The sequence below is a fragment of the Bactrocera neohumeralis genome, chromosome 3 (genome assembly GCF_024586455.1).
Source record: "Bactrocera neohumeralis isolate Rockhampton chromosome 3, APGP_CSIRO_Bneo_wtdbg2-racon-allhic-juicebox.fasta_v2, whole genome shotgun sequence".
NCBI lineage: Eukaryota > Metazoa > Arthropoda > Insecta > Diptera > Tephritidae > Bactrocera > Bactrocera neohumeralis.
The window spans coordinates 5,378,439-5,405,642 of NC_065920.1; the positions used below are offsets into that span (position 1 = coordinate 5,378,439).

At 39.0% G+C, this 27,204-nt stretch overlaps 2 protein-coding genes across 2 annotated transcripts; one reads left to right on the forward strand and one right to left on the reverse strand.

Annotated features, from left to right (window-relative positions):
- Positions 1–6,850: 6,850 nt before the first annotated feature.
- LOC126754109 (lysosomal aspartic protease-like) lies at positions 6,851–7,973 on the forward strand. The gene has a single exon (XM_050466017.1). It carries the CDS (start codon positions 6,851–6,853, stop codon positions 7,934–7,936), a length of 1,086 nt encoding a protein of 361 aa, XP_050321974.1. The 3' UTR covers positions 7,937–7,973.
- A 10,981-nt stretch (positions 7,974–18,954) lies between these two features.
- Positions 18,955–20,089, reverse strand: LOC126754118 (rutC family protein UK114). The gene is made up of 3 exons (XM_050466029.1): positions 19,897–20,089; positions 19,468–19,697; positions 18,955–19,153 (listed from the first exon to the last, which is right to left on the reverse strand). Exons 1-3 carry the CDS (start codon positions 19,959–19,961, stop codon positions 19,038–19,040), a joined length of 411 nt encoding a protein of 136 aa, XP_050321986.1. The 5' UTR covers positions 19,962–20,089; the 3' UTR covers positions 18,955–19,037.
- Between the last annotated feature and the right edge of the window lie 7,115 nt (positions 20,090–27,204).

Here is a 27,204-nt window from a genome sequence, read left to right on the forward strand (position 1 = left end):
ATCATAAAGACAGATATTTAAACTCTTGTTTATTCGAATACATTTGTTGTTGTTATTGTTGGTTTTTTATTATAACTGATACACACATACCCAATATCGTCGCAGCGTTTGCCCTTTGCACCCGAAGCCTGCGCCGATCGCGCAGCAGTGCAAATTTGTTGAGATTTTCGGCGGTGGGTGGTCTTCAACATCTCTGTTTCCGCGGCTACTTGGCAGGCGGTGTCAGACTGATTTTTCACCCGTGCGCCTACATACATATCTATATATTTTTATATGTTTACAAACAACAATATTTAGACTGCAAATTTTTGGGTTTTTCAGGCAACCGAAAATTTCCGCTCACTATAGACAACTGCCGGAGCAGCAACAACAACCGTTAGATTTATAATTTTCGTGCAATTAAAAAGTAACCAGTTATACGCTGCATGCAACAGCCGGTCGTGTACCGTTACAGTTGCAAGTGGCACATTGAAATTTGACCAGAAAACAAAAACAATATGCCAGCAACAAAATCAAAATAAGACACCACCCACCGCTGAGTGTGACTGGCTGGATATGGCTGCAGATTGTCGCTTTTGCCTTACTCAGGCAGCGAGTGCCACTGCCACCAGGATGACGCAATGGGGTGCCACAGCCACAATAAATAATGGCTGAAAACTAAATCATGGCAAAGACTGTCGACAAACAAACCGCGACGGCGGCTAAATATAGAGCAACTTCGTAGACACACAGCAAATACTGTTGGCCCACCAGCAAGCGCCAGGATCAAGTGGCGCACTGGCACATTTTGGGTGTGGCCGACGGCTGTTGCCTTACAACCTTCCCGCCAGCTACCCTATATTGCGGTCGGTGGCATAATTTTCCATATCCAAAGCAATTGACATTTGTCTCTCGACAGCAACAGCACACGTGCGCATTGTCAACACACGCAGCAACATGTTGCTAAAAGCTCGTTACGCTGCCGCCAGTTGATTATTTCTGGTTCAGCAAAGTGCGAAATGTATAACACACACACATAAAAAGTGAGCTACAAAACTAGCAGCCGCTCGAGTGAGTCATTTCGCCGTTATGCCGTATGCATGCCCTAATGCATGATTCTGTGAAATCAGAGCCCACTCATACATGCATTCATATGCGACCGTGCAACATTATTGCTTTCTGACATCCGAATTGTTGTCAACATCTTATTTGAGAAATTGTGACATGATTGATTTTCCATGTCATGACACATTGCCGCCGTCACCGGCCACAGCCGCATTGAGACTTTCTAAAATATTTCACTCAAAATAATCACCGCATTCCTAAGCCATACGCAAGTGCCCGCGTATACTCACATACAAACAAAGTGTTGTGTTCGAGGGCGGTCCGATGAGTACTTAGCCACCAAAAGAAGAACGAAATTTTCGAAAATTGTCGATTTCTCTCTCAACAAAGACTCCTGTTACCTCAATACACTTGTCCTAGGTCGGCTACTTCTGGAAATAAGCAAAGCAGGCATCCATGATAGACTAAAATTTCTAACCGGCGAGTAACCGTTTCAAGTATAAAACAAGAAGAATTTGCTTGAGGGCAGTTCACAGTCTCAGTCGCAATTTAGAGCCTTGCAGCAGTTTAGTTCTTCTTCAGGTAGCCGATATAGATCAAAACTGTGGCCGATAGGACTGTCTTCCCCTTCTTTGGAGCACGTTCCGCAGCAGAAGCTGCGACTATTTCTTAGTCTCTGGTGCAATCCAGTGGATCAATGTTTCCTTGATGGTACAAACAAAAATTATTTCATAGATTGCTCAAACGGTGAAGTGGTCTAACCCGAAAACTTTCTCATGTTCAGTTGTTAATCCAAGATGTGGCTCGAATCCTCGACCTGGCAAGACAAAATTACGAGTTCGAGACTGAAATTATGACAGTAGCCGTCTGCGAGAATGTTCTATTTTACATTAAATTTGACTTACGATAGTGGCAGTGAGATTAAGTACTTATTGGACCACTCTCTCATCTTTATAAGTATATATTTTTTCTTTGTATATCCATGTGTTCTATGCGTATTCGCTTTTAAGTTCATTTTCCATCAACATGATCCATCAGCCAGCGTTCATTCTCATCGCTTGACTGCGCATGTCCAGCTTAGCTGTGAGGCTTTGTGGCAACTGCCTTACGTGCTGCCACATTGTCTCCTTCGTCAATGTGCGGCAGCGTATGCCTCTTACGGACTTGTGTTTTGTTATTTTTGCTTTGCCTACCACTACTTATGGCGCTGACCCAGTATCGGCGCAGCTTCAAAGGCGTCCAACAGTTTACACTCAAAGTAACACACATGTGCGCCCAACTACGCTAACGTTTTTAGGTTGATGAGGAGCTAGGTTTACAAAAACGCTGATTTACCCAATGGGAAATGTTATGAAGTTTGCTAAGGACACTTCAATAACAGCTGACTGTACTTTTCCTGAGCTAGCTGACTGTATGTAAGATAGAGTTCTTAGTGTCATTAATAATTGAATCGAACTAATTTGTGATACAACTGGAAACAATATATCCCATAAATCTGCAAGAAAGGACACAATCATCCAAATATAATAAAATTTCCAACTGATCAGAGCCCCGGTGTTCTTATGTGGTTTAACACTAAACGGTTGGACTTCGCATGAGCTCGGTCATCATGGATCAACTACAAGCACTTCGTGGCTGACAGATTCACTTTCGATCGAAAAGAGGTTTAGGAAAAGTTGTCTCATAAAAAGTGAGATAGAAACATATTTAAACTTTTTCCTCGATTATCCCGCTTTCGCTGGACTGAGGTTGAAATATTTTAGATCTCATACCTTCGAAGAAACTAAATAGTATCAAAATTCTTTGCTAATAGATAAGAATCCAAATGTAACATAATAGTTTTTCGTATTATAAAGAACCTGGATGTCAACGGTCTAAACTAGTAAAAGAGCTGTGATCTCCGGCGGTTCTAAGCCGCACACTTCTGTTGATAAGGGAGAACGCAAGAACCTCTATATTTTGCTGAGACAAGAGCTCAAGATTTTGAAATCAATTTAATTTCCTACGTGGTCGAATATTTACAGTACATATGAAGATATATATTTTTTCACAACGGTACGATGGACGTTGGTGAGGCACACGTTTGAAATGCTCAAGAAAATTGAATATGTCGGTACCCCCAAATACATGTAACAATAAAAACTACTAACATTACAATAAAATTTCGCTCAAGAGGTCAACGGTGAATGCTGCGCATTGAGATGCAGAGTTGTTGGAATAAATCGATGGCTAGATGGATGGCTGGCTGGGCGTCTGGGTGGCTGGATGCATAGCCGAATGAAAGCGTTAAGTTTCCTTTTGATGGAATTTGCAATTCGGCTATAAAATTAAAACAAACAGCAACCGCAGTAACAGCCGATAGATAGATCAATAAATCAATTGATGCACCACACTTTGAGTAGTGAAACTATGCTTATTCGTAAAAGCTCCACTGGCATAGCTTAGCTGCCTATTTTGGTAAGGCGCAAAAGTGGAGTAAAAGTGCAATAAAGTGTAATTGAAATTTATCGTGTTGTATTGTTATTAAATGTTGTTGTCGGTGTTGTTGTGCGGCTATACGCTATAAATTGCTGGCTTTAGAAACAAAAAGGCAAGTAGCATTGTTGTTGTTGCATACATGCACTCATACGCATGTTTATTTGTTCTACTTACCTCGCAGCACCAAATATGGCATATTCATTGTTGTTTTTTTTGTTTTTGTATTGAACTGCTGATCGGTTTCATAAAGGCGATTTTAGTTGTGCGGTGAAAATGGCTGGGTGGGTGGCGTTGGCTTTAGAGCTTCTGTTTTTGGCCTTTATTTCACTTATCGTAACTCTGGTGAGAAATTTTTGATCGTGATATCTGATAACTGATAAGCAATTTGGTAGATTACACGATAAATTTGGAGATTACTTGCCAACATATAAGGGAATCGAAGCAATGTGGGAAATAGAGCAAATTAAAGAAGAAATATAAAACAAAAAATAAAAATATAGTAAAAAAATTAAACTAAATAAAATAAAATGAAGAAAAACGTTAACGAAGCCATAATATATTTCACATAACATGTAAATTGAGAAGTCTCGTTCTACCATAGAAAAAGAAATTTTTTTGGCAAAATTCGTTTTTTTAGTCAACATAGTTCCCTTCCAAAGTGACGCCCCTCTAACTTTTCGATACCGTTTTTGTAGTAGGATTAGTCCTTCGCTTCAAAATAGGCCTCCCAGCGAGCATTCTTTTGAGAACTGAGAACAAATAATAGTCGCTGGGAGCCAGATCTGGAGAATATAGTGGATACGGAAGCAATTTGAAGCCCGATTCATGGAATTTTGGCTCTAACTTGTGAATTGTCTTTGAAACAGCACTTCCTTTTTCTTCAAATGTGCTCATTTTTGGCGATTTCGTCCTTCAAACGGCCCATTAACAATGCGTGGTTGTTGATGATCCTTCTTTTTTCAAGGTAGTCAATAAAAATTATTCAGTCCTCATAAATTTGACAGCTAAATATTGCGTTCTTCCTTGCTTTGGAGCGGGTTCTTTGCGTGCAGTTCACTTCGATTGGACTTCGAAGTAAAATGATGAGGCCATGTTTCATCCACGGTCACATATTGACGCAAAAACTCGGGTCTATTACGCTTGAACATCTCCAAACACTGTTCCGAAACTCCTCAACTCTTCGTGATTTTTGGTCATAAGAGACACAAATTTATATAGTACCATTCGTGAATGATATGATGTACGCCTTCAGTTGATGTCTTTAGTGTGCTTGTTAATTATTTTGTGGACGTTTTCGTAGGTAATAACCTCTTTTGGGCGTCTACTGCGTTCACCATCTTCGGTGATCATTTCATTAGTATGTACTAAATTTAGTGTATCAATCCTCGATAGGTGATTTTCCTGGGCCAGTGTACGAAAACTCGTCATCAAACCCAATTTTTGCTTCAACTGTATTATTTTTCTTCAAAAATCAATATTTTATCAACACTCGAAATTAATTTTTAATCAAATTTTTTCATAATAAGAAGAGTTGCTTCATTCAAAATAATACTCGTATAATTCACAAACAAATGATCCAACAGCTTATAAATTGATAAAGCGCCTTTTGAAGGTTAAGGCTAAATAAAAATCATATGGACTTAGCTCTAGTGGCACCATCTATGTGTCAGGGAATTTTCAATTGACGTGTTATATTAAAATTTTAGCGCAAGAACTTGATTTTGATCGGTCAGTTTGAATTACATATATGCTATAGTGGTCTGATCTGATCAATTTCTTCCGAGATTGTAGCCTTCTCTTGGATATTAATCTTTCCTAAGTTTAATGAAGATACCTTGTCAAGTAAAACAAATGTCATATTAGAGTTTGTATTGGTCTATCAGGTCTTATGACTATTGGAGCCCGATATCAGTGGTTTCGACAAATAAATAGTTTCTTGTTGAAAAAGGAAGTGTGTACAATTTCAATCCATATTTCAAAAACTGAGGAACTATTTCTAGTAATTTCCCGACGATCTAAGTACAGTTCATTTCAGTTCTTTCTGTTTCTTCTTATTTTAATAAAACTTCCAAATATTTTAAAGAATATTTTCCAAATATAAGAGCTCAGGGTTGTTAAACGGGATTCTAGCTCACTGCGATCTGTAGGGAAAAACAACGTCAAAAGTAGACCGACAAATATACACCAGTAGCCATACACAACAGAAATTTAAAAATTAGAAATTTTAATACTCTTAATAACGTCAGTCAACAATAAGTGTGTTAATAATTATTTTACTTTTTAGATTCCTAGATCATATCATAGTTTCGTACCCTCCTAGCTACTAATACTTTTTTAAGATTCCTAGTTACTTTACCTTTACTATTAATTACTAAATATTTCTTCGTTTAATTTTTACTTCATTAATAAAGAAAAGCCCCCTTAATATGCATTTAATTTGATTTATTTTTGTTTTTTTTTTTTGCACAAAGGTTTTGTCAAAATAAGAATTGTTTGTTCGATTCATCATTTGGTTTTATGAATTCGGACCATCGGTCACCGAAACTCTTTAAAATTGGAAATGAAACTGAAGTGTACTCAAAATGCATTTTCTTATCATTATATTTTTAAGCATTCGACTTTTTATCACTATCTTTCAACTTTATTATAAAAGATATCGAAAAGTGATCAATCAAATCGGTAGACATACATATTTTTCTACTGGTTTATTTTCAGCTTCAACTAGTTTGGTTAGTAGATCAAGTATACAGAGGGAACAAGAGAGTTAATTATAAATTTTATGAAAAGGATAAGGATTTCCAGATTCAAATGGTTTCCTTGGAAGACTAAGTTTATAAGGGAATAAGAAATTTAATTATATATTTTATAAAACAAATTCAACTTGAAGGTATTACACATGATGAATTTACGAAAAAAAATTTGGAAAAAAAATTGAGAGTTTTTTTATCCATTAGTGACGATAATCATCGAATATAATATAGTCTTTGCATTATCAACTATTTATAATTAGACGATTAATCGGAAACAGGTCATCGATTAAACAGCACACGCCTTCTTTTTTTCTTGCTAGCTATAATCAACAACCATGGGAGCCTCATCCATTATAAAAGTTGTGACATTTTCGTTTATAAATACAGAAAATATTTAAATGATAAGAAAAAAATCGATAACAAGAAGTATATAAAAGCGGTGAACTTGAGAAGTGCTGCATATTTTGTTTCGATTGTTAAGAGTAACGGCTTGAAGGTGACAGAATTCAAAAATTAACACAGAAAAACTTAAAACTTTTCTTTCTTTTCTTCTTCTTGCGCCGCAGCAAAAGCTTAAAATGTTAAAGACTTCTTTACTACTAGCGCTATGTGCAACTTTAGCCGCGGCTGATTTGCAGCGCATACCGATCTATAGGAATCCCAACTACCAGAGAACACCCGCAAACTCCGCGGCCGAGGCGGAAATCGTGCGCGCCAAATATGCGCTGGACGCAGTCACCACCACAAGCAATGCAAGTGTAGGCCATGAAACACTAACCAATCAAGCCAATAAGCAATATTATGGACAAATTACGATCGGCACACCGCCACAGGATTTCCTCGTGTCCTTCGATACCGGCTCCTCCAACTTGTGGGTGCCTTCGGTCAAATGCAGCGCCTGCAGTCAAACGTGTCTTAGCCAACAAAAATACAATTCTAGCGCGTCCAGCACTTACGTTGCCAACGGTACAGGCTTTTATATGGACTATAGTCAAGGCGGCGTAATTGGTTATCTCTCTCAGGACACTGTACGCGTGGCTGGTATAGTTGTGGAGAATCAAGTTTTCGCCGAAATCGTAACTGAGGTTGATGACTCGTTTACTCAACTGGGTTTTGACGGTATCTTGGGTATGGGCTTTCCAACGCTCGCAGTGGACGGTGTTACGCCAGTGTTCAACAATATGTGGTCGCAAAAGTTGGTGGAACAGGAAGTATTCTCATTATATTTCGCAACAAATGGCTCCTCTGCGCAAGGCGGTGAGCTTATATTGGGTGGCTCAGACACATCGCGTTACCAAGGCAACTTGAACTATGTTCAACTCACGAAGAAGGATCGTTGGCAAATCAAAATGGATACTGTGCAATTCGGTGAACGTCTACTATGCAAGGATGGTTGTGAAGCTGTTGTAGATACTGGCAGCAGTGTAATACTTATGCCTGATGGCGCTTACAAGCTTTTCATGGAAGTTTTCGCAAATTCCACACAATCTTTGCCGGATATGGTATTTGTGATTGGCGGCACGATCTATGCACTTCCTTCAAATCTGGTCGACGTTCAAAAGAGTACCACGGATTATTGGATTTTAGGAGACTCTTTCTTGAGTGGCTTTTATACCGAATTCGATGTGGCCAATAAACGTATTGGATTGGCAACGCTGGCTTAATTGTTTTAAATAGTGATTTTGTGCATTTTGAAGATATTGTTTGGGATCCCAAGTAAATTTATAAGATAAACTATATAAATAAATGATATACATATTGCATGTTAATTCAGCCTTCGACTAATGATTACCGGTTCGATATATCAAGAACTTTTTTAAGAGCTTTTGGGAATTTGAATAAGTTGTTTGAAAGATGAGAAGAGCTCCGCGGCCCACAAGATGTATGTATTGTTTTTAACTGGAACTCCGTACATTCCAGTCGAATACTAAACATCCCGATTTTGTAATTCAAAATCCATGTCTTTTATGATGGCAATTATGTTTTCAATTCATTTATTTTAAAAAGCTAAGATTTGATTTCTAAAGTGTGATTAATAGCGGAAAGAAGTCAGAAGATAACTTAGTGCAAGGTTGCCTCACAAGTCTTGCCAAACTGTTCGAACAACTGGTCTAGTTTGTTCGATTCACTACTCTCCATTCGGAGATTCTTAAAATAATTGTTACATATTACAATATATTTTTATTTGCGATATTAAGTACTCAAATATCTTACGAAAAATAACATATCTCTCTTTCAAACCACGAAGCACATATCTATATCTATAAATAAAAACTTACATATTCGTATTTTTTGTCTGCTAACTGGCGAAACCACAGTGATTTCGCAGCCATTACGCCCAAAACTCGCTAGCAAATCCATCAAGACGTCAGCCTCAGCTGTCGTGGGTAATGTGCAGCACCGTCTGCGAGTTGGCGAGACAGATGGTGAGCACAGTTCAGCCATTCGTACAGGTTGTTGGATCTGTTGTAAGCTTTATACTTATGTCTTTCTTATCGTAGTTGTTTTGTGCTCGTTTCTGCTATTACTTACACACAATAGACGAGAGAATCTAAAATCGTGATTTGCGGTTTAAATGATTTAATCTAATTCTACATTTCATTTGTTGGAGGAAAAATTATTTGAAGTGATTTGTATAATTTCGTGGTTGCACTTGATGCGAGCGATGACTTACGCTGCTCGTTTTCTCCTTCTACACCTCATACAACAACACTAACTACATGCAAGCTCAGCTAAACATATTTATAAGTCAAGCTTGATTGTGCTTGTCTTTATACATTAATGGCAACAACAATGTTGCGCTGAATTTTTTTTTTGTTGTCGAAGAAATAAAAGAAGCTTAAGGATTAGGAAAACGTGGGGAGCTGCTTGTCAGTGTTGCACGTTAATTAGCTCAAACGTTTCAGGTGTAGCAATCGCCGCAGGTTGTTTTGGGTTCGGTATGCTGGTTTGCTTGGTGGCTTGACTCGTTGCTTAGGAAGGCGGCAACATAGCCGGCAGGGTTCTCTCACAAGTATTTTGGCTAGCTTTGTAGATTTGTAAAAGATTTCGAAACATTTTAAGGCGCATATGGCTTAATTGTAAGCAACATTTTTTCCGACTTTATTTTAGAAAAAAGTGCTGCAGCGCGGTTATTGCATGGAAATCATGACGTTCATCACGAGTGAGTTGTAAAAGCAACGAAAGCATGCATGACTTTCTTTTCGCTTTTGATTGTTTGACATATCAGCTCATAGCTAATTAATGTGTTATACGTATTGTGGTATTTTTGGGAGTGATTTGTGAATGATATGGGAATTTTTGTTATTTCTTGCGGCGTTAAATTCGTGTAAAGAGTTGAAGTTTTGAAAACAAAATGACAGGCGCATCGACCAATAGTTCGAGTTTTAACATTAATATACATTTTTAATATAAAAGCATGTATTTGCTGTCAAAAATTAAATTTTGAAGTTTGCTTTCTGCCTACTTAATTGATTTTCTTAGTTGCCGATAGTAGCGAATCGAACATAGATAAATTTCATACCAGCTGTTCACTTACTGACCACTGTCAAAAATAACTTAACATGAGAGACTCCCTTTGTTAAGGATTGCGATTTCAGGGCATGCACCTGGAATGTCCGGTCCCTTAATTGGGAAGGTGCCGCTGCCCAGCTTTCATCACCGCCGTCCAAAAAATGCGTTAGACGGGAAAAGGACTGAGGCGAGTAGGTACTTGTGGCGTTTACTACAGGGGCCATATAAAAGAGCGCAAATTCGGTGTGGGATTCGTGGTGCAAGAGAGACTTCGTCGTCGAGTAGTGAGCAAAGAAGGTATCTCTGTAACGGTTGGTCAATTCAGCCTCCTCCCCAAATGGGTTGAGGCTGATCGACTTCGCCGGTCAGATAGTTATGTGTAGTACTAGATTCCAGCATAGAAAAATTCACCAAGCTACCTGGCTGTCTCCGGATTGAAAAGCCACCAACCAGTTCGGACATGTTATGATAGACGGAACGCACGTATCCAGTGTTTTAGACGTGCGTACGCTCCGAGGTCCTAACGTTGACTCAGACCACTATCTTAATGCAGCCAAAATAAGCACGTCAACAAACACAAGGAAGATTCGATGTCGAGAAGCTGCAATCACAACGACTTGCACTCCTGCTATCTAAGAGCACTTATCAGTAACTCGATATAAAGGAACTGTGGGACGGCATTTCAAGCTCTTTATATACAGTTGCAAATAAAATCGTTGATTTTCGGAAAATGCAAAAGAGCAGCTGGTACGATGAGGAGTTCCGTGAAGGCAGCGGAGAGAAAACAGACTGACCACAACACATGGGTGATGCGATACTTTCCGAGAGCTGAAGAGGGAAGCGAGACACATTTACAGACAAAAAAGAGGAAGGCCGAAATGCGTGAGTACAAAGAGCTTGACAAGCTGGCCGACAAGAAAGTGCTCGAAAATTCTGCGAAGAGATGCGACGACTAACAGAAGGTTTCAAGACCTCATACTCTTGTAGAACCTCCAGAGGTGATTTAGTGATTGATGCCTAGAGCAAGAGCATACTGAAATTATAGAGGGAACACTTCTCCAACTTGCTGAATGGCAGTGCAAGCATAACATCCGGAGACCCCAATTGTCTTGCTGATGGAGTCATGAGTGGAAGTTCATACAAGTGAGGAAAATTTCTGAGACTCATGCACTTGGCAGTGACCAAAAACGATTTTTTCACAGATGGCTCAAGGATTTCCGGTCTTAAGCCAAGTATCTTCTGGGTAGCCAAAGAATATTCGTTTGAAGGCGAGCTAAAATGAGAAGGCGAAATATCCCTTCCCAGGATTATGCGCTGTCGCGCGCCTCTGACTTACTATTAAAAACAAAGAAATAAATGTATGTATATAAAGCACACATACAAACAAACATTTTTCTTTGTAAGAAACTAGTATGTTGCACAAAGATTTATCAAATCGTTACGCGTCATCACGCTTTTTCAATATTCCCACTCAAAATCAGCGCGGTGAAATGAGAAATCAACGGCGCAACTTTGTGCTGGAGCAACAGCAAGAACAACAATAGCAGCAGCAGCAGCAGCAACATCAATAAGCAGGTAGGCAGGCAGGCAGTAGCGATGCCATCATCATCATTGCCAACGCCGCGGCGGCTCCTGTTCACACTGCAACAACAGGAAGCTGTTAAACGTTTTTGATATTAAATTTCAACGATGCCATTGCATAAATCATCATCACCTCAGCAGCGTTAGCTAAGCGGCAAAGTGATTGTTGGTTGGTGCCGGTGTTTGCAACTGCCACCGCCATCGCCACCACCATGCCACCACTGGCTTAGTTACTATTCACTACTTGTCTAGTTGTTGTGAACATTTGCGCGCGCTGATGCGCCGTAGCATGCATCATAGTGTAACGGTAGCCGCCAATCGTGCTGCTGCTGCTGGTGAGCCACTTACAATACAATGCAAGGCGCTTTCAACAGAAATCTCTCGCTGCCATGAGGACAGCGGCGAGGCAAGTAGGCGCTTGCTGGGCCTGCAAGTTGCAAGTTGCACGATTTTACCATTGCCCCATATTGGTGGTGGCAACCACAAACACACACACACATATATACAATATTTATGTTTGTGTGTGTGTGTGTGTGTGCTCACAAGTGTCGATTGTGGCATTATTTGCTTTCGTTGATTTGCGAAACAAAGCTGATTTTGGCGCTGCTTATTGTTGTTGTAGACAGTAAATGTTGTTGTTGTTGTATTTTCACAACACACTCGTACAGAAGCAGTGCATTCAATTTCCGCAATTTATTGCAGCTACAATGTATGCTGACAATGTTGCAAGCAGCTTGCTGTTTTCGGTTTTGAAAACACACACACACACACAGATTGAAAAAATCAATTAAGTGAAATTAATAAAAAGTGATTAACTTGTGATTGTTTAAAAATTTTTCACTGTCATATGTCAGCATTAAATATGCATATTGCTGGCGTGGTCGGCCCTGCCTCCGATTGTGGACATCGATATGTCGAAGCACTTACGCCGCATTGCATACCTCCACATACACACATATGCACATATACATACATATATTTATTATGGTCCTAAAAAGTGCACAGCACACTTGCTGCCACCGCATACAACGCGGCATTGTGGGGCGCACCTGAGCAGCCTTCACGTAATCTCCACAAATTATTAATAATAATTTAATTATGACAAGCGGCGGCGGCCCGTTGCTGGCGAATTGTAAATTAATACGCGAAAGAGTTGCGTGCAAATAAATAAATTGCCCGCAAAATAAGAGAAAACAGTGAAATCTCAAAGATCGCTTACAAAAGCAATGAAAGGCAGCGAAAATGGCAGTGCAACAGTAAACAATTGCACAAACATGTGTACACACTCGCGGATGTGTGCACGCAAAGGGTTCGAGGACTGAGTAGCAGCCGGGTCAAGCGGCACAGTGGGTTCTCACAGTTGAAAAACAGAAAATGATTCGCCAATAATCTACTTTTTTAGGACTCCCAAGCTTTAGGAGGAGCACATATCAGAGGAGACAGAAAAGTACTAATATAGTAACTTCTTCTTCTTTATTGTCATAGGCACCGCTTACGCGGTTATAGCCGAGTTTACAATAGCGCGACAGTCGTTCTCTCTTTTCACTGCTTTGGCACAAATTAGAGATCCCAAGTGTAGCTAGGTCCTTCTCTACCTGGTCTTTCTAACGGAATGGCGTTCTTCCTCTGCTTTCCCCGGCGGGTACAGCGCCGAATACTCTCAGAGCTGGAGCGTTTTCATTCATTCGGACGACATGACCTAGCCAGCGCATCCTCATAATTCACTGAACTATGTCAATGTCGTCGTATATTTTGTACAGCTCATCGTTCCATCGACTGCGGTATTCGCTGTTAACAATGCGTAAAAGACCATAAATCTTGCACAGAATCTGTCTCTAGAAAACTCGTAACGCCGACTCATCAGATGTTGTCATCGTTCATGCCTCTGCGTCATATAGCAAGACGGGGGGTGACTTGTACAGTTTGGTCTTTATTCGTCGAGGGAGGACTTTACTTTTTAATTGCTTACTCAGTCCGAAGTAGCACACTATCATAGAAATGCTCGTCTCTGTTAACAAAAACGTCGCATTCAAGCTCAACAAGTTTCTCTTGAGGCGAATTTTTCACCAGTAAAATCATTCGTCGTAGACAGGAAGAGGTAATACGCACTAAGAACATAAGAACTTTCTTAACAAGTTCCTCGAGGTTATGGCTGTTCACTATCGATCTGTGTGGCTTGCCGATGTCTTCACAGAACACAATTCCTTTCCTATTGGCTGGCGCTTCTGGGCGAATACTTTCATCAGACGGTCCAATTGCTAACAGTACAGATTCGAATAAAGAGCTTGGTTGTAGGGAAGCCGCTCATAGTAAATTATTTCCTGCCAACCCCATCAACCCATCAAAATCTTCTTGATCATTAATCAAAGACAAGAATGGCAAGACAGAAAAAAAAGGTTTGGAATAAATGAAGCGGTTATATCAAAAAGCATATACACTTTTAAACATCTTGAAGAAAGTTCAGAGTCTCACTGGGACAACTTAGAACTCCGGTCCATTGTGGTACCTAAAAGCTCATATACATATACTAGATAATATGTAAGACCCTTACAGATTGACAAAGCGTTTTGAGCCTCTCACAAATTAGTCAGATGACTAATGTCATTTTCGGCTATTTCTTCTGCATCGCCATAGTTAAGAGTTCAATGGAGAAAAAAGTGCCAGAATGTTTCCACATCATCCTCTCCCACAAAACTTTGACCTGTATACCAATTGGACAGTGCACAATAGGAACTACGCTTGCGGTAAAGTGATCTCTATCTAGATCAAAAGGATCTCGCAGTCGCACATAAACTGATCAACGTCTATTAAGCCGACTCGAGGTTCATTGGTCCGATGCTGAAATGCAAGACGCGAACTCGGTTCCATCGGCTTTCGGCTTTGCAGTTGCCAGTGATTATGCTGTGAAAGGGCACCCAAACGAGTTTAATAATGAAGTAGCTTGATAATAAGAGTTTCGGAATATATAAAGAGGTGAAACCAAAAACCTTTGGTAGCTATAAGCTGCGTAGGAAAATCTGCTACATAAGACTTTAAAATTTTTGGGAAACGATTACTAGTTAAAAGACCACCGGTAAACCACACTGACGTGACGTATTACGATCTCAAATTCCAAGTATTTAAATTGTCTAGTTTAAATATTGGATTGATTTAGCTTTTTTATACATAATAAGATCTTATTATTTATCCTTATCAAAAAACCTCTCTCATATAATTGACCAGTTCCAATTTTATAAAAGCATCTAAATATTAAAAAATGTATTCTTATTAAAATTTTTTGGAGTTAACATAAGTCTACTTCAAAATTTATAAAATTTTCGAAAATTAAAAAAAATTTCGACCAAATTTCTGGCGCTCAAAACACTGTTCGTGCGGCAATCGCACTGCTTGAGATCGGTTGATGAGATAGCAGGAAAACGTTAAGGCTACTGGGCAGTGCCGATGCTTGTGTTTGGGATTTTATTACACGTTCATGCCTGTGTTCGGCAGTACTTTCGAGCATAAAATACGAAGCTTGGCACATGTGTTCAAATGTGGGTATGTGCGTATGTGGGCATGCATGCAGCAGGCGAATGTGTTACTTAAGCGGATCGTAAACGCCGATAAAATTTAATTCAATATTAATTTGCCGAATATTCTCGCTCGAATGTCAGTAAATACAATTCACCAATTTATGCGCAATGATAAGACGTTTTATGGCATTTATGTACAAATGCCTGTATGTATGTATATATGTATGCCACGTCAAGGGCTTCACATTTCATTTGTGCATATTGCAAGTTTGTTGTTTTGCGGCGCACGCACACACACACGCACACGCACGTACATGTGTGCCGTTGTTATTCTTGTAAATTATGTGCACTTTCACCAGCCAACATAATCATAAAAATTCCATGGATATCTCGCAGCCTCGGCAATGGTTATCCCAATGCTCCAAAGATTGCATGTGAAGACACACGCACACACATGCATATAAATAAGTGTATTCGATATGAATATATACTAGTTAAATGCTCACAAGTCGGCCAAGTTATTTCTCATTCTTCGCCATCAACATGCATGCTCCTCTTAGGCTGGCAACTGTGCGCATTGTCATATCCTTTTGCCCGTCCACTATATCAACGTAATGATCAAATTAATTGGTTGTGGGTGAAGAGATCATCATTGTCAACGTTTGCAATGTGTCATATATCACGCTGAAGTCGCCAAAAAATTGCAAAAAAATAAAGAAAATTTCAAAAATTTTATTGAATAAAATGTAAGCAGTCCTCGAAATCATTGAAATTTTTATATTTCGTTTTTTTTTTTTATTTTTGTACAAAACACGCAAGTGTTTGTGTTTATTTTCGTAATGAAAGTGCTGCAGCGACAACGGTAACAGCATGTTGCATCAGTTTCACTGAAGGTGCAACCTTCATTGTGTTCGCCACGCTCTTACCTTTAGGACATCTTCAGTTTTTCTTCATTTTTTGAAGCTTTTATTCTTTTTTTTACCGATCACCCACTGTGTGGGCGCTGTAAGGCATCCATAAACAGAGAAACACACGCAACAACACGACACATGCGTGTTTAAGCTTCCTGTGTCGAACTTTTCGAAATTTTCGGCAAATGTGTTTCGCATGTTTCGGCGCATATTTATGGAACATAATTGCAAGTTAAAGCGGCGATTTAAATTAATTACATTGTATATTGTACGCATGTAAACAGTTTTGTTAATTACAACATTAAAATGCATATTTTGGCTTCATTCGCATTTTTCAACATTTCAGTTTAATGTGTCAAGCCATAATTTCGCAGGCGGCGACAGGCTGTGAAAGTCGAAATTTTGCCAAGTGTAGGCAATGCCGAAAGCTATAGGCATTTGCTTTGGAGTTTTTTGATTTAGAAATAAACACATACATACATATATTGAGTAGTCAAAAAAGTCTTTTCGTATTCCTAATCAAAGTTCAACTTATTTTTTTATATTTATAATGAACTTTAAAGAACCAAATATGTACCATTTTGGTCGACCACTTTTTGCCATTTTTCCGCTAGAGATATTATTCCATCACTGTAAAACTTTTCTGGTTTCTCAGCGAAAAACTGCCAGAAGTAATTTTCACAGGCTTCTCTTGAAGCCAACTTTACTCCATTATGGGAGTTCTGCATTGACCGAAACAAATGGTAGTCCGACGGTGCAAGGTCAGGGCTATATGGTGGATGCATCAAAACTTCACAGCCAAGCTTATCCAGTTTTTGCCGAGTCACCAAAAATGTGTGTAGGTTAGTGTTGTCCTGATGGAGGACGAAGCTCTTTCTGTTGGTCAGTTCTTGCCGTTTTTTTCGATTGCTTGCTTCAGTCTCATCAGTTGTTGATAGTAAAATGTAGAACCAATCATTCGAGCAAGCTGCAGTAGCTCATAGTGGATGATTCCTTTCCAATCCCACCAAACACTCAGCATAACCGTAGGAAGCGTCAACCCTGGCTTTGCGACCAGTTGTTGAGCTTCACCACGCTTGGACCATGTTTGGACATTATTGTCGTATTTTATCCATTTTTCGTCTCCTGTTACCATTCGCTTCAGAAATGGTTCGATTTCATTTCGTTTCAGCAAAGAATTGCTAATGTTAATTCGGTCCATTCAATTTTTAACAGACAATTCATGTGGGACCCAAACATCATTCTTCTGTTTGTAGCCAGCCTTTTTTACATGAATTGATACACGAATTGATACACCATCGTCTCAGTAAACTTCACAAATTTTATGGGTGGCTTGCGTGGCATTCTTCCCTTTTTATACTAAAACTTCAAAATACAGCGAATTTCTTCATTATTTTTACTCATTTTTGTACAGCTGTAACTTTTTTTCAACTTCCAGGAAATTAATTTTTTTTGGTTTTATGATGCTTAAAATCTCACCTTACCAACACTATATGATATGAGACAATGTGATTGGTAGCACTGGAGATATACGACTGCAACGACATCTACTGACAAAATACGAAAAGATTTTTTAGACGACCCAATATATGTACTTTTATTTATATACATACTTGTAGAGACGAAAGAGAAATAGAAAAAAATGAAAGGGTTTTGATAACTTTTGCCGTAAGAATTCTCTACAAGTTTTAGGATGACAAATTCTCTATTTCCTCCTCATTTATTTCTCATCTTTTCAAGGAGTTGTTAGAAATCCATAGGATAGGCTTGGCAGCCAAATTAAAATTTAAATCTGTAACATAAATCTACATAAGCTTTCTTTGATTCGCCAAACATAGAAAGTGGCGAATCGAACCCACTACACCAGCTGTTCAGACAGATGAGCGCTGCCACTGTCAAAGAACTGTCAAAAATTTTATAGATTTAATCACACTGAATCCAATTTAGTAAGCACTGAACTATATAACAGCTCAAAAAATAAACCCAGAGGCATTATGAAAACGAATATTTAATTAAAATTTCATACAGTTTTATATGAAAAAAACCGCAAATGGTCAAAAATGGGTATATTTATTTAGTAAAAAGGTATTTTTATTATTATTTATACCTACTCCGGTATCCGTTCATAGGGGAATAGAAGGAAATCAAATTGCAGATGGAGCTGGCTAACTCGGTAGCATTTGGAGACACAATTCCTCTAAGCTACCCAGACTGTTCAGCTACTGCAAGGATAGTTTGAAGCAATAAACCCCTGGAGGAACACTAACAACACAGAGCATACCACAAAATTACTTTGAAATAGTTTTGATAGTGAACAGACCTAAAAGCTCCTACCTATATCACAGAGCACCTATGCTTGAGATCAAGTATTCAGAGTATTCGCGGAGAATGAAGAGACGCTAAAACATTATCCTTGCGAATATCAAGCCTTCAGCCGTGTGAGACGGAACATATGGGATGAAAAATAATCAGGTTTTTTTACCAAATCCACTGAGTTGATGGATAAGGCTTAATTTGATTACTAGTCGAGAGCGAAATGGGCCTAATGATGTGTGGAAGTGCGGCCGCCTTCGGTCTGATGCTCACGCACCTCCCTTTTCAACCAACTAACCATACCTAGGTGCTGTCTTTGCATTAAAAATTTGCTAGGCATGTTTCCTAATATTAACGGATAGCAAATCAGTTAAGGCAATTCTCTCTAATAGCAGCCAATAACTATGTAAATATTTGTTAATAGAAGGATTACTACTGCGAGTCGATGACTAGGTCAGCTTTTCACCTTATTCGGTAATATACAAATATTTATTTAATTTTAGATATACACATGTGAGAGAATCCGTGTAGGTTGGCGCTTATAATTTCTCAGCCTTCATATGACCCATATGAAGCACTATATTCTAATATACATAGTATGTATGTGTAAAAAACAATTTTTTCTCTTAAGTCAAAATAACCACCGATATTTCAATTTTATCTATTAAGGAGGGCGGAAGAGGTAATTACATAAACTAATAATCGACGAAATTTATAGAGAACTATCAAAGCTACATGTTTTAGAGCACGACAGAGATCATAAAAAGTTCAACTAACCAGCAAGTCAACATAAATGGGAGCATTGAATTGGATCCACATCTGAAAAGGTGAAACAGAAATATAGACAAAAAATGCTAGAAACTTTGTGTTTATTAAATTCGTTGCACAACAGAGTTAATTTTTATTTAAAACTTAATTTGTAACGAATTTAAAAATTAAGACTGAATAACGACATCACCGATCAAAGCAATGCTCTCAATCTCGACCAAAGCATCGAGTGGCAGACGAGCTACTTGTACACAGGTGCGGGCGGGGAAGTTTTTGCAGAAAACTGAAAAAAACAAAAACAATGAGTGGAGAGTTAAAATTAGTGGAGACATTTGCCGCCGAGAGCGCAGAAACTGAGACAGCAGAGACACACATTGTAATCTCGTATGAAAGCGGCTGTCATAAATAAATAAACGTGTTCATAAGCAAGTCGAAACAGTTGCGCTAAATGCTGTTACTATTGAACTATAGATCAAGCTGATAAGCTGAAGTATATTTGTTATTCGATTTTCGGCAATTAAGCGACAATTAATGATTACTTAAAAATGGTGATAAGAAAATGGAATAAAAATTATATATACACTCGTGAGTACACACCTTTTTTGTACACGTCATTGAACGCGCCAAAATCATTCATATCCTTTATGAATACCGTGTTCTTGACCACATTATCCACACTCGAGCCGGCGGCCTCCAAGACAGCCAACAAGTTCTTCAAGGCCACCTCCGTTTGTTGCGTAATGCCGCCCGGCACCAGTTGCATCGTATCTTTGTCCAGGCCTAAGCAACCGGATACATAGAGAGTACGATCGGCAATGACCGCTTGACTGCATTGGAAGCAGAAAGAATAATTAATGTTCGTGCACATACATACGTAAGTGCATTTGGTGGCGCGCTGGTGGTCAACGCTCGCTTATAAGATTAATAATTTTAATGGCTTATTTTGACAAGTGTCAATATGTTCTTAATGCTGGCTGGTCGCCACCAATGCGCTGATAATTGCAGTAATAACTCCCTAAAACATACTTGTACGGTGCCACCGGCTTGGCGGCGTTGGCGGTGCTGACCAATTTCTTCACAATTCTGGACATTTTTCTGCCGATAATTGAGTACTATTTTCTGATAATATGAACTTTGTATTTTTGCGCTCCGCACTTGTCGAACACTGAGTACTGACTGAATAGCTATACACTTGTTCGCATGTGGCGCTCGTCCGGCTCGTTGTCTAGCGTATAAATGTGTTTGCGTGCCAGCAGTCGCTTTTATTGTCGCTGGAGACAAGTGGAGAATATGATGATCTTGTTGTTGTTGTTTTTTGTTGATAAGGTATTTCTACATCATTATGCTCACTGGCTCTCACTTTCATTACTTGTTGATTTGTTATTGTTGTTACGAAAACTTTTCGTAGTTTATCAGCACTAAATCCATTCATCCATCTTCATATTAGATCGGCTTATTTTTTAAGATAATTTGATAATTATTTGTATATCATTATATTATTATTTAAATATTTGTATATGATTAGTGTTTGTAAGCTCTTAAAAATTATTGCCTGTACGTTGACTGTTTAAAACGTCCTCACCCCATGCAAAGATCAACGAAGCTGCGAGAATAATTATGCATATTAATAGACATACTTATAATAGACACATTGCTATTATTGTTGTATTTTGTATAGGAAATTTACATAAAGGGCACAACGACATAAAGGACAAAACGATCATTCCCGATCTTCACTGAGTGAAATAGTTGAACTTAGCTCCAATTCCTACAAGTCCAGGTTAGTGGATAAGAAAGGTGTTTTCAATTCGATTTTGGGCCAAAGTAAGTCTGCTAAGCTCTGGTCTATTCAGGTCAAACTACATTAACGGAAATATCCGTAAGGCCCATACAGGGTTTGTCCGGAAAGTAGCAGAACTGAGTCGATTTAAAAAAATTATTGCACCAATCGTCGTAACTCTTTAAAAACTTTCAAAATAGGCTCCTCCTGCGTCGATGCAGCGCTGCTAGCACGATTTCCAAGCATTGAAGGTGTCACGGAAGGCATTCTTCGGAATAGCCTTGAGAGCCGAGGTACATGCTGCTTGGATCCCGTCTGTCGTCTCAAAATGCTTTTCTTCATCGGCCTTTTCAGGCAATTAAACAAAAAAAGTCCGGGGGGATCATATCTCGTCACTAGGATTACAAAATTGGGGTTAAATTTTACACGTGTTCGTCTTGACGCACTTCCACTCGCCGCAATTTCTAGTCGTCTGTGAGCACTTTTGGGACCATCTTCGCGTACACCTTGCGCATGTTCAAGTGCCCCATAGCAATGTTATGAACCACAGCCTTTGATAAATTTAACATCTAAGCTATTAAACAAATACTTAGTCGACGTTCTGAATTCAAAACTTTGCGCACATGAGTCACATTGTCGGTGTTTGTCGAAGTCGTAGGTCTCCCAGCACGGTTTTCATCAGCGATCTCTTCCCGGCCCTCCAAAAGGACCTAATGCCACCGAAACACACCATTTCATGCTAAAGCAACATCTGGGTAAGCCTGTCTCTGTCGCAGATTTACCGAGTTTCACACAGAAATTAATCACGTATCTCTGCTCACACGGACGCTACATTTTCGGCTTGCACACTCACAGAAATATGTGGCGCGAAAATGTTTGTCCTCACTCTCCAGGTGCTCTGAGACAACTGACCAGCCGCTTGTTCGTTAGATAGGAACGCCCTCTACCGAATCCAGTCGGTGTGCGCACGTTCCGAAGTACAATCGCGGCGGAAGAAAATCAGTCTTATTACTTTCCGGAGAAATCCTGTACATTATATGAAGAACGTTGTGGCAAAAATATTCATGAATTTTTCGAGAAGAGTTAAGAGGTCAGTGCCCATCTAATGTGTACAAAAGTTTTGGTTATATTTCACAGAGAGCACATGGATTGCCATCATAATTATTCGATTTAAACAGAACGGAAGCTCCCTAAGATTACCTGAATTTGGTAAATTTTATGTAAGTTAGTTGACGTTGGCAAAAAACCACGCTGAATGCTCCCAGAGATTGCCGGCTGGTAATAGACACAGTATTACGACGCAGGCAAAGACGGGCTGGTAACAGTTTGTTCCTGTCGTAGTTAAGAGGTATCTAGGTAAGGTCTGACCTAGGTGTTTGTTGCTCCTCAGTGGCAGAGCATCCAGATGGAGGGTCTTACTATGGGGGTACAGAAAGGGCTGGATTGAGGGCAATGAGACCCGTACCAAAGACAAACCTAACTAAGAGCGCTTAAACAGTACAGCTTACGGGAGCCATGAACAGCGAACATACTATCCCATTCACTCGTGGATCCAAAATATGAGCCAAAATACAAAAAATAATAAAATACAATTGAAAGAGTCCGGATCTCCTGTAAGAAAAGGCGGAGGAAGCTGGTGCAAAGGCTAGCACTAGCAAGGGAATTGAAACTAAAACTGCTTCCAGGAAGACAACAGCAAGAATGGCCTAACTTAAATGTCAATGACCCAGTGAAGGCAAGGTATGCGGAGAAGCGACGGACTGCCTGCCTACTCATGATGCTACAGCAGCAACCGCCAAGTAACAAGGAGATTACGAAGGAGCTCCAAAAATTCATTGAGTGCGCAAGCCTTGCCTTATTTTAAGGTTGAACCACCAGCAGTGGTAGCCAAGCAAGAGAGGATCAGAATACAAAGTCCATGACGGCCGCAATATCGTCTACTGCTGTGGTCCGGCATCTCATTATCATCGGTGTGTTGGATGAGGGAGATCCCGAAGAAAAAATCCTCTGAGTCCATTAGAAATGGGTACAAGCTATTCTGACGAATGTGGCGCTGGAAGTGCTATGAAATAATCCAGGTCCACCACAGTTATACACGGATGTCGGATGGTACCGGAGCTAAGCCAAAATCACAGCTTGTGATGACTAGCGATCGGTCCAGCTATATAATACCACAATAGCCAAGAATCCACGAAAAAAAAATCAGAAGATTATTCAAAATTTCGGTTGGTGAAAATATATTATTCAGGTTTGACTGTATTGATTTATACTTAGAAGATATTTGAATCGAAATATAAAAGAAAAAATGTCAAATCAAACGTCGCATGATTGCATTCCATCAATAAACGGTACAATATTCGCCAGATCAGCTGGTGTATGGCTTGCAGGAATTTAGAGCTAATCCTTTCTGCTGTAACGTCAAAATCGTGTCAAATGGAAGGAATTCGTAAATCACTGCAAGCGCTGCTACAGAGTCTGCCCCAACAATCAGAATGAGTTTATAAATTTTTCAAGGCCAGACCCTTTTACCCAGTCAAATTGCGGCATTTAGTAAATAATGCATGGCCATTAAGTGCCAGACAAAACAAAGCACACGCACATACAAACAAGCATGCATACCACAGTGTGGCTGCACAAATAACAACCTGTATGACGTTGTGGCAAGTAGATAAACAGCGAAAAATAAATAACTGCATGTTGTTGTTGTTGCTATGCAGACAAACAAAAATTTATGCAAATGCAACAAATAGTCGAAGATGCAAGGCGTCTGTTGCTGGCAATGCGCTGAAAATTTGCATATATGAGCGCATAATTGTGTGCAACATAAAGTTGCAACAATACCACAGGAGCGCTATGGGGCAAGCATTGCCATGCGAATGCTGGCGACGGCAAAGGAATGACAGCAACAGCAGCCGGCAGCAACAATAAAACAGTAATATAACAGCTGTAACAATAGCAACAACAACAACTACAACAACAGTAGCGTGCATAACAATAGCAAAAAGCTGGCAACTGGTAAGCGACACGAGTTGTACTACAATAGATTTTGCTGTTGTCATTTGTTTGACTAGCCCAAACGCACACTTGCACACATAACAGCATATGTGCATGTGTATAGGTTTAATGGCAACATATGCCTTTGTGAAAATGTTGCCAACAAATAGAATAAGCCAATTGTTTTGCTGCGGTTGTTAATATTGCTGTTTACCAGTTGTTGTTGCAGTTGTTGTTGTTGATGTTATTATTGTTGGCATTGCAGTTGTCGTTGTCGCTGTTTACTTGTACGACAACAATAAGTGCGCACACCTCCCAAACTTAGGCACACACTCAAGCCCCCTTCGCTCGCACCAAACATTTGTATGCGCAACATTTGTACAATACTTGCAACACTTACACATATTGTTGTTGTTGGAGTTGGAGTTGGACTGATGTTACTGCGTTGAAGCAGCACATTTTTGGTTGCCTTATTTTGTCCGCGTCATGTATGCATTTTGTGCCCGCCACACGTAATAAGCAGCGTCAAATGTTTATAAACATAGCTGGAGGGTGTTGCGGGGAGCTGATGCGATTTTGAGCAATTTATTTCGGCTTAAGGTCAGACAAAATTGTATGCATTTAGTTTGTGTATGGACGCAAGCACTTGCCCACCTACATATGCTGCCATGACTCAGCGCATGCTCATAAATATTAAGCGTCTAGCAACAAATGTTGCTTGTTGTCAATTGTCATGTTGAGAGTGCCAGCAACATTTTATTACTGCTGCTGCTACTTTTAAGCATTTTTATTACATAATGCGATTTGCATTTGTTTTTTTTTTTTTTTACTAAAATACGTAATACGTATCACTTGTTGTTGTTGGTGTTGCTGTTGGCGGAAATCCGAAAATTTGCTGGCTTAAAGCCGAATGAATTATGATTTCTTTGTGCTTTGCTCAGTTTTTGACTAAGATGAGTGCATCAAAGTGGTATATATAGTTTATATAATTTGTTCTTTGTATAGATTTTAGCATAATAAGTCTCGTTATATAGGTCAACGTCGCTTTCTCTCTTCAATGCTTATATGTATGTACTATGCGGCTTTACCCACCCTTCAGTTATTTTTGTTATGCGCACGCAATCCTTCAAAGCTCTGTGTCTGGTATGCAGTTAATAGCATCGTGGAGTTGTTGAAGAAAGTAAATAATTATTTCATTCCCAAAAAACGGTTATCCTCCTTCAACTCAAACGCAAATATTTGATTTACAGCTCTTTTACGTTGAAGCCGTCAACATTGGTCGGAAATAAGTAAAAAAAAAAAAAAAAACACATGGCTCAAGAGTAGCACAGTGGACCATTTCTGTTGCAAGAATGCTTAATAGATGTAATTTCCATTATTTAATTAATTGAAAAAGTTACTTCTAATTGTGAGTGGGTGGTTGCTTGAGAGAGAGAGAGAGAGAGAGAGAGAGTGTGGTGCTTAGGTTTAGACAACTTTCTAGCACATACAAGTATTTTATTTCTAACAGAAATATTTCTCAAATGGAGCAATGAAATAATAAATAAGTGCTTAGCAAGCAAGAACTTGATTTGGTTCTTGAAGTAAAGTGTATTGGCAGAAAGTATATAAATCTATGTTTGCCTAAGTTGGAAATGAAAGTATTAATTTTGGACTTATAAATAGTATATATGTATATGTATAAGTATACAAGGTGCGTTCCAAAGTAAACAGGACTTTTGGAATCTAGCGCCCACTGGTGGCGCCATCTATATGTCGATAACTTCGAATAACTTCTGGTGCATTATAATCTGCTATCTTTATCGATTGTCCAGTGAGAAGTTCATGACATTTCATTGATTGGAAGTGAAGTTATTGCCTTTTAAGTGTCAATATGTTTATGTTATCGATGCGAAAATGAGCTTCGAACAAAGAGCCAACATTAATTTTTCTTTTTAAATTGGTTAAACTTTGATTGATGAAACAAGTTTGTGGCGATGATTGTCTATCCCGTAGCAAAGTGCACGAGTGGTTTCAACGTTTTGAAAGGAGGACATAAATGACGATCAACATGTGGGCCAATCAAAAAACTGTGCGTGAATTCATCAAAAAACAGCCGAAATCATTATTGAAATTCATGGAAATGGAATTGAACATCTCCATTTTGGGCTTACGAAAGGTGTGTGCGTGGTTTGTTCCGCACAAATTGACTGACGACCAAAATTTGCTCAGCATCCGTCTCATCGATCGAAGCTTGTGACCGATTATTTGACCAAAAATCACATATTAACTATTAACCATTCCTCGTATTCACCTGATATTTCACCGTGCGACTTCTTCCTTTTCGGAAAAATGCATTTGCCCATGAAAGGAAAGCGTTATGCAGACGTAGAGGACATTCAAAAGGCTTTCACAGGCATACTGGCGACCATACCGGCCAACGAGCTAAAACACACGTTCGACATGCTTTGGACCGTGCAAAAAGCTGTGTTGAAGCAGGAAGAGACTATTTTGAATAAAATAAATAGATTTTGCCGAAAAAACTATTTGTATTCATAAGTGCATTTCCGCTAAAAATATACCAGAAAAAAATTTGTTGCTGAGGCGTATGAGTGATTTTTTTCCTCAATATTTCTATGAAAGAATTTATTAAAGGATTTATAGAGAATGAAATAGTTTCTATATAAACAACTCATTCAGCATATGATGATATATTATGTTTCTTAATTTTTTCTAAGATTCGCTCTCTTGCTAGCAAGTTGTAGAACAATGTTACTATTATTGTTAAACAAGATAATAATCTTCAATCAATTCTGGAACAAAAATGTAATCCCTCAAAACCATACATTTAAAAGTACAAGAACATATCTCTCTCTATATGTGACCAATATCTTAAACATAGTAATATTCATGTTGTGGTGAAGTCTACTCAAACCGTTAGGTCTCACAAATATGCCTTGGCTAACAAGTTATTCGCAGCTATGGTGTCGACGAATGTGCCATTTCCACGACATTCGGGTCTAAGTAAACGAAACGGACCCGGATTTTATCCGGTCAAGGACTCCTTGAAATTATTTCAGGAATGTTTTCTACCGCTACAACAACAACGAGCTGGTACCAGCTTCTTCTACTAATACTTCATCGATTTGCCATTAATTTGTTCGCTTACTTTGAAAGCTGCTCTTCTGTCAAGAAATTCACATATGAAAGTAACAACGAAGTTATCGAGCAAATATCAGTGAATGGCTGAAGTGACAGTCGAAATTATCTAAACGCTTGATCTTAATAAATTAATACGCGAAATAAAATAAAAAATTTAGGGCATAGACGTTACTGGAGACAAAGTCAAGTTATTGAAATGCTATTTAGCGTGAATAGAAGAGTTCCTCTGCCAAGGCTGCTTAGCCTTAGCTGGATTAGTTCAATATCCTTTTCAGTACAATCTCCTTTTCTTTATAAACTGGCAAATAGCGCAGTGGTGCCAAACAATAAATGCAATGCTTCCAAATAAATGTAATTTTCGACAGTTCCATTTCAGTGCCGCCAATTTGTTGCACAACTGGTATACATTTTCGATTCTC

Bases quoted from the DNA above. Each gene is read 5' to 3' on its own strand.
- LOC126754109 (XM_050466017.1), top strand. From the start codon at position 6,851: ATGTTAAAGACTTCTTTACTACTAGCGCTATGTGCAACTTTAGCCGCG.
- LOC126754118 (XM_050466029.1), bottom strand. From the start codon at position 19,961: ATGTCCAGAATTGTGAAGAAATTGGTCAGCACCGCCAACGCCGCCAAG. The intron at 19,698-19,896 runs GTATGTTTTAGG...CTTCCAATGCAG, and splicing joins AAGCCGGTGGCACCGTACAA to TCAAGCGGTCATTGCCGATC. The intron at 19,154-19,467 runs GTGTGTACTCAC...TGTTTTTTTCAG, and splicing joins CAATGACGTGTACAAAAAAG to TTTTCTGCAAAAACTTCCCC.